The sequence below is a fragment of the Betta splendens genome, chromosome 17 (assembly GCF_900634795.4).
Source record: "Betta splendens chromosome 17, fBetSpl5.4, whole genome shotgun sequence".
In the NCBI taxonomy this organism is placed as follows: domain Eukaryota; kingdom Metazoa; phylum Chordata; class Actinopteri; order Anabantiformes; family Osphronemidae; genus Betta; species Betta splendens.
This window is the reverse complement of record NC_040897.2, coordinates 14,849,182-14,862,602: the sequence shown is the minus strand read 5'-3', so window position 1 is coordinate 14,862,602 and position 13,421 is coordinate 14,849,182. Positions and strand designations below refer to the sequence as shown.

The 13,421-nt window shown below is 53.1% G+C and overlaps 1 protein-coding gene across 2 annotated transcripts; it reads left to right on the top strand.

The window, feature by feature from the left end:
* Positions 1 to 2,343: 2,343 nt before the first annotated feature.
* Positions 2,344 to 12,282, top strand: mmp16b (matrix metallopeptidase 16b (membrane-inserted)). 2 transcript variants are annotated; one of them, XM_029132241.3, is made up of 11 exons: positions 2,345 to 3,181; positions 4,556 to 4,704; positions 4,893 to 4,907; positions 5,184 to 5,300; positions 6,185 to 6,489; positions 7,548 to 7,709; positions 7,918 to 8,135; positions 8,205 to 8,343; positions 8,873 to 9,023; positions 9,453 to 9,568; positions 9,644 to 12,282. In XM_029132241.3, exons 1-11 carry the CDS (start codon positions 3,053 to 3,055, stop codon positions 10,003 to 10,005), a joined length of 1,863 nt encoding a protein of 620 aa, XP_028988074.1. In that variant the 5' UTR covers positions 2,345 to 3,052; the 3' UTR covers positions 10,006 to 12,282. The 2 variants fall into 2 exon arrangements, with proteins under 2 accessions (XP_028988075.1, XP_028988074.1); XM_029132242.3 differs by lacking the exon at positions 4,893 to 4,907 and having other exon boundaries at positions 2,344 to 3,181.
* Positions 12,283 to 13,421: the final 1,139 nt, after the last annotated feature.

Below are 13,421 nucleotides of genomic sequence, written 5' to 3'. Positions count from 1 at the left end.
TTCACGTCATTAAAGTAATACAAATATTTATCAATGCTTTTTCTTCTTCTTTGATGATGCATAGAAATCAAAAGTACTGATTGAAAGCCATTAGCAACGGGTCTGCTCTTCAGCTTCTCTCAGCATTAAGACGCGTTTTAAACCCAACGTGAAACATTCTGATGATTCTGAGTTTTTAGTGGATTTTGAGTCATTAACGGTTGGATGCTTCACGTGTCCTTGATTCTTATTGGAGGAAATGATGGTTTAATGGTCTTTGTATATATTTACTCTTTGTGTTTTCATTTATGGGGCTCTGGCGACCAGTGTTCTGACTGTAGGTTTTCTGGGGTGAAGGTCAGCGTTCCCACTTTTCCCATCGTCCTCTTCTAGTAAAACACGCATTTAACTACAGGAAACTCTGACTCATTCACAAATATTGAAACACTGACACGCTGCCTTCAGCAGAGCACGTTCTGGTCGCGTTGGACTTTTAGCCGTAGAATAGATGCAATCAGTGAACTGGAGTAAAGGCAGTTGTTTTTAATGCTAATCTTACCAATGTCACAGTTTTCACTGAAGCCCCCATTAATAAAACAGGTGAACAGGTGATGGAAAGAAGAATGGGAGCTTTTAAAGTCAACACCCACAGCTTCACTGCTCTCCGTTTGCCTTTTGTGTCCACCACATTGAATCAAAGTCAGATCAATTAATACTTCAATTCCAAGTTCTAGAGTTTTCTGGTTCTAGGTTCCAGAGTCTCCTGGTTCCAGGTTCCAGAGTCTTCTGGTTCCAGGTTCCAGAGTCTCCGGGTTCCAGAGATTCCTGGTTCCAGGTTCCAGAGTCTCCTGGTTCCAGGTTCCAGAGTCTCCGGGTTCCAGAGTCTCCTGGTTCCAAGTTCTAGAGTCTCCGGGTTCCAGAGTCTCCTGCGTCCAGGTCCCAGGTTCTCCTGGTTCCAGGTTCCAGAGTCTCCTGGTTCCAGGTTCCAGGTTCTCCTGGTTCCAGGTTCCAGAGTCTCCGGGTTCCAGAGTCTCCTGGTTCCAGGTTCCAGGTTCCAGAGTCTCCTGGTTCCAGGTTCCAGAGTCTCCGGGTTCCAGAGTCTCCTGGTTCCAGGTTCCAGAGTCTCCTGGTTCCAGGTTCCAGGTTCTCCTGGTTCCAGGTTCCAGAGTCTCCTGGTTCCAGGTTCCAGAGTCTCCGGGTTCCAGAGTCTCCTGGTTCCAGGTCCCAGGTTTTCCTGGTTCCAGGTTCCAGAGTCTCCGGGTTCCAGGTTCTAGAGTCTCCTGGTTCCAGGTTCCAGAGTCTCCGGGTTCCAGGTCCCAGGTTCTCCTGGTTCCAGGTTCCAGAGTCTCCTGGTTCCAGGTTCCAGAGTCTCCGGGTTCCAGAGTCTCCTGGTTCCAGGTTCTAGAGTCTCCGGGTTCCAGAGTCTCCTGGTTCCAGGTCCCATGTTCTCCTGGTTCCAGGTTCCAGAGTCTCTTGGTTCCAGGTTCCAGAGTCTCCGGGTTCCAGAGTCTCCTGGTTCCAGGTTCCAGAGTCTCCTGGTTCCAGGTTCCAGGTTCCAGGTTCTCCTGGTTCCAGGTTCCAGAGTCTCCTGGTTCCAGGTTCCAGAGTCTCCGGGTTCCAGAGTCTCCTGGTTCCAGGTTCCAGAGTCTCCGGGTTCCAGGTTCTAGAGTCTCCTGGTTCCAGGTTCCAGAGTCTCCTGGTTCCAGGTTCCAGAGTCTCCGGGTTCCAGAGTCTCCTGGTTCCAGGTCCCAGGTTCTCCTGGTTCCAGGTTCCAGGGTCTCCGGGTTCCAGGTTCTAGAGTCTCCTGGTTCCAGGTTCCAGAGTCTCCGGGTTCCAGGTCCCAGGTTCTCCTGGTTCCAGGTTCCAGAGTCTCCTGGTTCCAGGTTCCAGAGTCTCCGGGTTCCAGAGTCTCCTGGTTCCAAGTTCTAGAGTCTCCGGGTTCCAGAGTCTCCTGCGTCCAGGTCCCAGGTTCTCCTGGTTCCAGGTTCCAGAGTCTCCTGGTTCCAGGTTCCAGGTTCTCCTGGTTCCAGGTTCCAGAGTCTCCGGGTTCCAGAGTCTCCTGGTTCCAGGTTCCAGGTTCCAGAGTCTCCTGGTTCCAGGTTCCAGAGTCTCCGGGTTCCAGAGTCTCCTGGTTCCAGGTTCCAGAGTCTCCGGGTTCCAGGTTCTCCTGGTTCCAGGTTCCAGAGTCTCCTGGTTCCAGGTTCCATGTTCTCCTGGTTCCAGGTTCCAGAGTCTCCTGGTTCCAGGTTCCAGAGTCTCCTGCGTCCTCGAAAGGTTTCGCAAACAAACGGCTGGCGGCCACGCTTTCCGGCGAAACGCCGCCATCTTGTGGCGCGTTTGCTCGAGGCAGGACGGTCACATCAGGGCTGTAAAGATGAAGCTGAAGGAGCTATAAACGTTCTAACAAGCTGTCAGGTCTGTTACGAGGTGACAGGCACAGACAGAACAGAGGCAGAATGCGGTTCAGCTGCAGGAGAAGCCAGAACCCTGTGCGTAAACCTGCGGGATGACAATGAGTGAGGGTCTAAATGGAGCCTTTATTCCAGCACACACTGGAATGACTTGGCTTCAAAGCGGAGGAATGTAGGTTACATCGGTCCCGATCCGGATCCGGGCCTGTTTACTACAGGACGTTAAAGACCACCACATCCACACGTGTGCGCGTCCACTGCGACGTAGAAGCCAGGCGCGCGGGCGCTCTTGGAGGAGGATGTCATCGCCAGTGATGCTGCCGAGCAGCGCTGCGCTGAGGAATCAAAGCGCAGGCGTCGAGTCGGGAGGGAGCCGCTTGCGCAGACTGGCTACTGTACTTGGCCACTGATGCTGCTGGGTAGATGTAGCGCCTGGTGTAAATAAGGATGGCGAGGACAACGGGTCTGACGCGCCGCTTCATCTCCGCTTGACGTCGGAACATTTTCTTCCACCACCGGGATTTCAGAGAAACGCGGCTCGATTCGTTTGTGGCGTTGAGCAGAGACCGCCGCGGCTGCTCGTCTGATGGTTTTTATTTGACACAAGAGCCGGAGCAGACGGGCGGCTTCTTCTAATAAACACTCGGGTAAAACGGGTCATTATGACCTTAGTATCCTCCAGTAACAGAAACACATGGGATTGGCTTCACGCGGCAGCGTTCTGCTGGCATCTTGTGCTTTGGATCTCGTGCGCCGTGTCCGGAGAGGAGCATCATCAGTTCAGTGTTGAGGTGAGATTAATGGCCTTCTCTGCCCGGAGATCAGAAACGAGCGAGCGTCGGCGCCTCGGCGTGAAAAACGCACATATCGACCCCCACGCTCTCCGTGGGCACGATCACCGCGAGGCACAACGGCGGAGCCGCCGCGCGTCCGTCGGAGCAGCTCGCGCCTTCGACGCTCCTCGTTTGCGGGTGCAACGAAACCGAGAGGCGCTCGTTTGAGGCTGTTACGCTGCGGCCGACGAGCGGCGCAACGATGCCGAATGTGCAACCCAGATGCGACCGCACGCGGCGGAGGCGCCGCGCAGCATCCAGGCTTCATGCTAGTTCAGGCCAGCGTGCAGTCCGACATGTTTCAGCAGCATCAGCGATGGAGGAGATTAAACATCCACACACACAAGTTGCATAATAGGATTTGCTTTTTTCTACCTTATTAATTAATATCATTTTCCTCCTCACAACAGGCTCCACTCCCACGGAGCAAATGAAATGCTCGGCTTGACAGACGCAAACACACACATCATTATTCAATTTAATGGCTCACTGAAATCTGCCTGAAATATCTGTGGACTCGGTGCCTGGTAACGCCGAGGAAACACAGCCGGAGGAGCGGGCCAGGGAGGGGATAAACAAGGCGCTGGGCTCAGCGGGACGGGGGAGGACGCGGGTCAGATTAGCTGGAGCATCTGTGATCTGTGGAGGGATGTGGAGGCAGCTGGCGGCGGTGCAGCTGTGGAGCCGTGGGCACCTGGTGGCGTCAGTCTGGGAGTGACCCCCGGACGCGACCGGGCCACGGTCCTGCACCGACACCAACGCCGACACCAACGCCGACACCAACGCCGACCCGCCGACCGGCCGGGATTCAAATGCAAATGGCTCCATCGATGAGCCTCTGAGCAAACATACAGACAAACCCGACCATAAATCACTGCTGGGAAACAAACAAGAGTCCATTTAATTGCAAATTGAGCTTCAGATGTCAGATTGCTTGTATTAGGAGACTGGCAGCGGGAACGAAGTCGGGTTGTGGTTGGAATCAGGCCCGGCTGTGTCCAAACTAAACAAACAACACTGCTCCTCATTAGGCAGTCGTGGTGCCTTCGAGCCAGAAAGCTAATGATTCTAGAAGAGTTGTGCTGCGTTAGAACGGTTAAACGTAGTTATGATGTAATGAGCGCAAATTAAACGAGTTTTAGGTTCACATTAAGCGCACGATGGGTCCCCGCTCTGACTCCGTTATGGGCCTTGTGCTGCAAACAATGCTCCACATTGCATTTGATAATTACCTCATTCATAATCTGAATAAACACGGCATCATAGTAGAATATGTGAAGCGTGTGCATGTGGTTGGAATGTGGATCACGTCAGGGTCTCGTCCCCCCACAGGGATGGCTACAGAGGTATGGCTACCTTCCCCGCACCCAACCGGGAATGTCTGTCATGCGCTCGGCCCAAAGCATGCACTCAGCCATCGCAGCCATGCAGCGCGTCTATGGCCTCAATGTCACCGGGACACTGGATGAGAGGACCAAGGAGTGAGTACACGCGCCGCACGCGTCCACGTTCAGCGCCACTCATTCATTAACGCTGCCGACGCTCTGTCAATGAATTCATGAAGGATGAAAATGGAGATGTTCATTTAACCCTTATCACCTCCGCTCAAAGTAACAGCAGGTGGCGGTTTTAACACTTCTCCTTCTTCTCGTTTTGCATGATGATGCAGTGATATCACGCTGAGGTGAGAACTGCTGCGTTGCCTGTGTTTTGTGTGTGTCGCACCTGTGATGCTCTGTATGAATGAGACACCCTTGCGTTGCCCTCGGCCCTCGCTGGGCTGAGCAGCACATGGCTGTGGTTGGAGTGGTCCAGTGCTCTTGTTTTTCACCACACCTTCTTATTTGGTTGCTGTGATTCTCTGGCACTTTCGCTTCCGTGCTTGGTGTTGTCGTGGTGGTGTCTGAGCCCCAGCGCTTCGCCGGCCCACTCCCGTCTCGTCCTCTCCTCCCTCTCTCAGCTGGATGCAGAGGCCTCGCTGTGGGGTTCCGGACAGGGTCAGGAGCAGCTCCAGGTCGCGGACGCGGCGCTACGCGCTGACGGGGCAGAAGTGGCAGCGCACGCACATCACCTACAGGTGAGAGGCGCGGAGGCGGTCGTCACGGCGACGGACGCGTTGCGCGGCAGAGAAAGGCGGCGGTGTTAATTCCGTCAGCTTCTCCCCTTTAACCACCTGCGATCACATGCTCGGTGTTGTCATAGAGACCGCGCGAGTACGTCAGCGCGTGAGGAGGCCGCAGTCACGCACATTAACACAGAACTGGGCCCATGTGTGCTGCGAGTATGTTTACTTAGCAGTGTATAAATAGCTTGGCAGAAAAATGAAAAATGGGATCAGGCTGCAATGAAACAAAAAGCAATTCATCCACGAGGCACTGACGGTTTTTCTCCTTCCTCATATGAAACAGTTCGAAGTTCGAGTGTAAATTGGCCATAATCTGAGCAGGAATATTCCAAGTCTCACCGTATCTGGCCCGATTAAGGCCCAGCCTTTAATGGGTTCTGAGGAGAACCGATAAACGGGTCTGTGGCACAACTGCCAATTGACAGGTTACAGCCGTAATGGACGATAACGCTGTCAATTTATTCAAATCCTCCCTTCCTCCCCAAAATTTGAATTGATGAGCCACCTCTCGTAATGGAATGTCAATCAGCGCTGAGCCGCTGCTGCTGACTGCACTTTATTCATGGAATCGCGGAGAGAGGGAGAATATTTGCCGTTCCTCGTTATCAGCGCTCTGCCAGGGACTGATAACGGCGCCTGTGTTAAAAGTTCACCCAATGCTGCCGGGCTTGAAATAGTTGTGTCAAGTGCAACTTTTTCCTTTTTTTTCTCGAGTGTCTTCTTATTTTTGAAAAGTTAAAAATGTTCACTTGAGCTTAACGAGGGGCCGACGCCGGGCGTTTTGTGTTGAAGCGAGTGCCTGTGCTTTGTGAACCGCCGCTCGGCTCGTTTCGCAGCATAAAGAACGTCACGCCGAAGGTGGGCGCCCGCGAGACGCACGACGCCATCCGCCGCGCGTTCGACGTGTGGCAGGGCGTGACCCCGCTGCACTTCGAGGCCGTGCCCTACAGCGCCCTGGAGACGGGCCGGCGCGACGTGGACATCACCATTATCTTCGCCTCGGGTTTCCATGGCGACAGCTCCCCCTTCGACGGGGAGGGGGGGTTCCTGGCCCACGCCTACTTCCCCGGACCCGGCATCGGAGGGGACACGCACTTTGACTCAGATGAGCCCTGGACTCTGGGGAACCCCAACCACGATGGTGAGTGTGTGTGTGTGTGTGTGTGTGTGTGTGTGTGTGTGTGTGTGTGTGTGTGTGTGTATGTGTGTGTGTGTGTGTGTGTGCATGGGAATGTGGGCTGAGAGGCTGATGATGACAGATGGCTGGGCAGGGGGCAGCGTGTCACAGGGGGGGACCACCAGGGGGGCTGGGGGGGGCGGCGGCCTTTGATCAGGCTGTGAAACGCGTCCCACCATCTGTCAGGACTGGGATGTTTTTTATTCTGCACAACAAGCTCTGCAGACGACGGACGCAGCGCTCGGCTATTTTAAGACGCCGGCTGCTGCTGATTGTGGCTGTTGTGTTTTTCAGTGTCGCGCGGCCCACTGGTCTCAGCACGCGGATAATGTGGGGTCATTTGTGCTGCGTTGCCCCCTGCGGTGCGGGAGTTGAAAGGGAGGAAACGAGGCCGTGCAGGCGGGCGCTCATTAATTAGCCCACCTTCAGGCCGACGCCTCCCGCACTGGAAGTGGGAGACGAGGGTTCTGAGCGGCTCGTTTGTTCTCACACTAATTGTTCCTGAGTCCACGCTGAGGCTGCGTGGGATCCTCTCGTGTTCCGTCTCCGGGGAGCAGTTGCTGCTCAGGTGGACGCGGTCGGCGCCGTTAACCTTTCAGCCGTTGACTCGGGGTCGGTGGCTGTTTTTCTCTGTGAATTTCCCGTTTTAAAGGGGCAGCGATCTCCCGAGGACAGCGAGAGTCACACGTAGAATTCCTCCCAGAATCAGGACGACACCGTGACCACAGACACCCACATTCTTCATTTCACGTGTTTGAATGTGAAACCAACGATGTGTGTTGTGTTCGGGTGCGTTGCACAGCTCTCCTGCAGCTCCTCCACGTTTCATCTGCTTTGTAGTTTAGTATCTATGGAGCATTTAGGGGTATTTAAATCGTTAACCAATTAGCTTCTCTCTGCTAAAGTCTCTGTAAAACACATGATCCCAGACTCGGCTTGGTTTCTGCACCTCCTCCCGCCTTGTGTGTTAACGAGGCTCCATATAATGCTCTAATTAGCTGTCACGCGTGCATCCTCTGCAGGTAACGACCTGTTCCTGGTTGCGGTTCACGAGCTGGGCCACGCCCTCGGCCTGGAGCACTCCAACGACCCCACCGCCATCATGGCTCCCTTCTACCAGTACATGGACACAGAGAACTTCAAGCTACCTCACGATGACCTGCAGGGCATCCAGAAAATCTACGGTAAATAATACTTACAACGCGTCACTGAAGTTACGACAGTGAAGCTGTTGAGTAAATCTCCAGAACAAAGGCTGCATTAGTCACGGGTTGAATGCCAGCGAGCATCGTTTGTCAGCGGTGAAGAGGCGAGGCAGCAGTCGTGAGTCAGCTGACAGCGATCCCGGACGCCCGTAATGAAAGGTGCCACCGGCCTGGTTTCTGTCCGCAGGTCCTCCAGACAGAGCCCCGCAGCCCACCAGGCCCCCCCCCACCGCGCCGCCGCCCCGCTTCCACCCGCCCTCGGACCCCCGCAAGCACGACCGCCACGCCCGGCCCCACCGGCCTCCGCAGGGGGCCAAGCCCTCCAACCCCAACTCCAAGCCCAGCATCTGCGACGGGGGCTTCAACACGCTGGCCATCCTGCGCCAGGAGCTCTTTGTGTTCAAGGTGAGCAGCGCCCGGGCCGGCGCCGCTTTAATGGTGGCGCCGCTCATTCTGCGTCTCGTCCTCCTACAGGACCAGTGGTTTTGGAGGGTGCGGGACAACTCGGTGGTCCCTGGCTACCCCATGCAGATCAACTACTTCTGGAAAGGCCTGCCGCCCAAAATAGATGCTGTCTATGAAAACAGCGAAGGCAAATTTGTCTTTTTCAAAGGTAAGAAATGATTTCAGTTGCTTTCTTTGGCAAAGGGAGGTGGAGGAGCTTCACACTGTAGGTTCCGGTTTGTTGATGTAGAACGCATAAGAACATATATATATGTATGAATATAAAGTGTGTACAGTAAGCGTCCAGACGGCAGATCAACATCTGCCTCCCGGTGAGATCAGCGCCTCATGTTTTATTTATTCGCTCTAAAGGTCTTTACTGTGTGAGCAGCTAGCGACGCAGCATCCTCTCTCACTCTGCCTGAGGCACTTATGATCAAAATGAATTAAAGGCAACAACGGCTTCAACAAAACCCACAACAACAACAAGAAGCCTGTGACGCCGTCAGAGCCTCGTGCCGTTTGCTGCGTCGCAGATGCGATCGGCTGCTGCGCAGACATTTTGTCAGCGAGCTGACGCGCGTGACCTTTGAGTGGGAATAACCCGGCTCTGAGCGGCTCTGTTTTATCTGTGCTTCTGAGCCGGTCTTTCTGATGATGCGCTCGTCCCTGAGCCCGACCTTGTGCGTGTATTTCAGGAAACCGTTTCTGGGTCTTCAAGGACACGACGCTGCAGCCGTCGTACCCTCAGGACATCTCGCTGTTCGGGAGCGGCATGCCCACTCAGAGCATCGAGACGGCTGTGTGGTGGGAGGACGCCGCCAAAACCTACTTCTTCAAAGGAGACAGGTCTGTGTGGAACAGGCCATTCTAGAAAGGGGTGAACACATCAAAGCTGGAGCACGGATTTCACTCCACTCGTGATGATCTGAAGTGAAACCGGGGCGGCTCCAGATTTCAGGGAGTCTGTTGTTTATGAATGTTCGCTGCGATCTGAGCGGATGCCAGCGTGAGTCACACGTTTGTTCAGATGTCCCGATAAATGGCATCCTGAGAGGTCTGGAGACCCTGTGGTGAGAGCTGACAAACCGCTTTGTCACCATCCTGTCATCGCTCAACCTGCTGCCGCACATTCTGACGTCATCTCCCGTCAGAGCCGCGTTTATTCCGATCATTTGCTGCAGAGTGACCACCGCTAACGTCCTTCGACCAACGTTGCAGCGTGAACCTGCAGCTGCTTTACTCACTGTGTGTTCTGCCTCTTCTGTCTCGCTGTAGATACTGGAGATACAACGAGGAGATGAGGACCATGGACCCCGGGTACCCCAAGCCCATCACCATCTGGAAGGGCATCCCAGACTCCCCGCAGGGCGCCTTCGTGGACAAGGCCAACGGTACACGCCACGAACCTGCTGACTGAGCACAGATGTGTGAGAGGTCTTCATTTAATGTTCCATGCTCTCCACTAGGGTTCACCTACTTTTACAAGGGCAAGGAGTACTGGAAGTTCAACAACCAGCTGCTTCGAGTGGAGCCCGGCTACCCGAGGTCCATCCTCAGGGACTTCATGGGCTGCGACGGCCTGCCCGCGGACCCCGACTGGGACTGGAGCCCGCCGGTGGCGGAGGAGCGTCACTACGACAACGGTGACGTGGACGTGGTCATCAAGCTGGACAGCGTGGGCGGCACGGAGAAGGCGGTGGCCATCGCCATCCCCTGCGTGCTGGCGCTGTGCATGATGGTGCTGCTCTACACCGTTTTCCAGTTCAGGAGGAAGAGCACGCAGCGCCACATACTGTACTGCAAGCGCTCCATGCAGGAGTGGGTGTGAGGCGGCGGAGCAGCCCTGATAGAGGTCTAGTTATCGCTCAGCCCTAAGTACAGTAAGTGGAGCACTGTTACGGGTGCAGGACGCGAGGACTGCCGCGTCGGCACATTTTAAAACTGCTCCAACTCATAATGTGCAAGCTGCAACGAAGCTGGCAGCACATCCCCTATCTCCAACTAATATGTATGTATCTACTCGGACTTCTTTCTGTGTCTTGGAATGAACTCAGCTGAAGGAGACAGCGTTAAGCTCCTGAGCGTAAGTGGGACCTTCGTCCGTCCTCGTCTCTGCACGCCGCTTAACAAGCACCTAGCACGAACATCCGTGGACAAATTAGACATAGGCTTCCGCTCTCCTTTCATTTCCTCATCCCGTCGCCCCGAGCTGTGCTATTTTTAAAGGCAGGTTCCCTGTGGAAGATTCTTCACGCGTGGAGGACTGAGGCGCAAACCAAATACGACCCTTTCTTCCAAAGAGGATTTCTGCTGCGCTGCTCTCGATGGGACACTTCCTGTCCGTGGATGGAACGTTGTGGCTTCATACTCCGCTTCTCCCCCCGATCATGTCCCCCCGCCTGCTCTGTAATCTGCGGGGATCGCAAGCAGCCGCCGGCGAGAAGTCGCAACTGCAGACTGTTGTGGCCTATCTGCAAAACAGGGGCCCAAAAAAAATCTCTGCAATATTTATGAGACTGCCTTAAACACAGATTGTTGAACCTCTCTCCTCTTTCTCTCTCCGTCGCCCTGGTGACGGTGCTGGACCAGGCTCAGGTGAACTTCAGAGCCGGCAGCTGAGGACGCTTCCATCCGCAGCAGGTTGGTTGTGATGGAGAGACAAAGGGAAGGACAGCGCGCGTGCATGTGTGTGAGCGAGTGACTCCAACCCGCTGTTTGTCGTGTGTTATGGAAAAGCTAATATCCTCATTCTTCTTTTTGAAACTAGCGTCGGCGCACACGTTTCAGCCACGCCACTAACCCACCGTTACGCTTCTCTCTCAACTTTTGTACAAGGTTATAGGTTTACACAGCGTCTCACATCACAGGAGAGAAAAACAAAGCTGGTCTAAACCATCATCGCTGCTCCGGTTGGGAACGGTCCCTACTTTTACCAGGCTGCGCCAGTTTAATGTGAAAAACAAAATCCCTCTTCTAAAAAATATTTAAACAATGACATGAATTAATGAAGCGAGCTAAAGAAACTAAAGTCAAGGTCATTTACTACTCAGTGTAATTAGCCACCAGAATCAAAGGATTCTGCTTTAACTTCATAGCTATGAGGACAAATGATATAAAGCATTTAAAGGACCAAGCGGTGAAGCTCTAGAGCTCAACTGGACGTTGCCTCCTGACGTTCATGCACTGATGTGGTGTGATTTCGTTGTTTTTCCATTTGTGCTCCACTTTTACTTGAAACGGTCACGAACATCAACTGTACAGGATATGTGACGTACCCGTCCGCCATCTTAGAACACTGAACGAAACTCGCTGAGTTCCGTAGAGAACCCGGTGGAGGCTGCGTCAGACGTGGATCACCTCATAATCGCTTATAAGGGATAAAAACGTATTTAAGGGCAGTGCATGTCATAGTTAAACTAAGATGTCATTCTCTCAGAGCTGTTGCACAGTTGTGCTATTCCTTCAAGCCACTAATCAGCATTTCTGGCCCTGAGACCCTCAGGCCCACGTTTTAAAGGAAGCAGTTGGGTGGCAGCAAAACCCTTTGTCTCCGTGTTGTGTGTTGTCTGACTCCTGCGTTTGTGGCGATGGTCTGAGGGCTCCAGACGCCCATCGCTACCTATTTATTCCCCGGATCTCACTGCACTGAGGGCAATAAAGAGGCTGGAAGTGCGGCTCACTCATCCGGGCCTTTCGGGTTTTGCCTCCACCGTGACCGGTCCATCTGGTGTGGATGTTTCACACTAAAAGGCTCCACGCCGATCACATGTGGACTGGGCCAGAGCGAGGAGTCTCTCTCGCCTGCCTCCACACGCTGCTGAGCATTAGGGCTCATTCTGAGCATCGTCAAGGAAAGATGGGGCCGATTAGACAGCAGTCGATACGCGTCGGAACCAAGGGAGCCGAAGAGACGGGAAGCATTTTGTAATCGATGCAGCCGGGTTCTTATGCACAGATATATGCAGAATATAAAGTGTATGAGAAGTGAACATAATGTACACATTAACAGAGTCTTTACTGTCTGCTTGGTAGGATTTTGTTTTTAATCCATCTACTCTATGGATAAAGAAAAATGTATGTTGTAAATAAAACAAGTGCAAACGGAGCCTGTCGTGTATGCGTGAACTACACAGTATTAGTCTTTTTTATTTGGAAATGTAGAAGTACTGCTTAGTAGAAATACACCAATACATCCTCTAGGTGGCGACAGAAGGTCGAGACAGCAGAAAATGGTCTCAAAACAAAATGTGGAGCATTAATAATTCTTTAATTATTGAAGAGTCATGTGCAAAGTGTGATGGAAGCAGAAGGTCACGCATGTGCTTCTGTGTCCACAATGACTTCACACTCGTTACTGAGTCAAGGCTTCAGTAAAGAACAAGTCCCTGAAATCATCCTGCCTCATAGTGGGAACGTGTTCATGGTCTATAAGTCCACGCCCGTTCAAATAGCGTTTTACCCACACATGATCACAGTTTGAAGCACAGACATATTCACACCAACAAGCTTTGAGTCACTAAATCAATCTCAGTATTTTATTTCCATGATAGGGTGGATGCGTGTCCTCCATGATAAACACACATTTTCAGGTTTTACACACATTCTGGTACTTTATATCCGGGGCAGACGCCCTCGTTGGAGAACTCAAAGAAACCCGGAGCTTTGCTCAGTCCACTTCCTGCATAGACACATCAAATGGGGCCGTTCAATGAAGCACAAATCTGTTAAAGCTACATTATTACATTACATGAACTGTTCTCTGAGACCGTTTGACAACCTCAGAGTAAAACTCACTTTGGATCAAGCTGATGAGGTTACAGTAGTCGTTGGCGTTGTCAGACTCCTCCTTCCAGGACAGAGACACTGAAGTTCCCTGAGCAGCAAACGGATGGTTTAGTTCTGAACTCGTGTATCTGGGACGGACTGTGTCTGGGTGGAAGCATCACTCACCTCCACGTGGCAGCCCTGCTGCAGGAACGCAGGCCTCAGGTACAGGTTAACGCTCTGGAGCTCGTCCCCGTACGTGTGTTTGGCCTCCAAGTGGTCTGGAGACGCTTTGACGAGCTGGAACAGCGGAGGCGTTCGGTCACGTGACGTCCACCAGCAACAAAAACAAAAAACCCACGGAAATGAAATGATCCTCACCTGGTAGTGACTCAGAAGTGCAATCTGATTGATGAGCTCAGAGTTGATGCGTTCACATGGCAGCCCTATCAACCTGGAAGCACAAAGGGAGACGGGTCA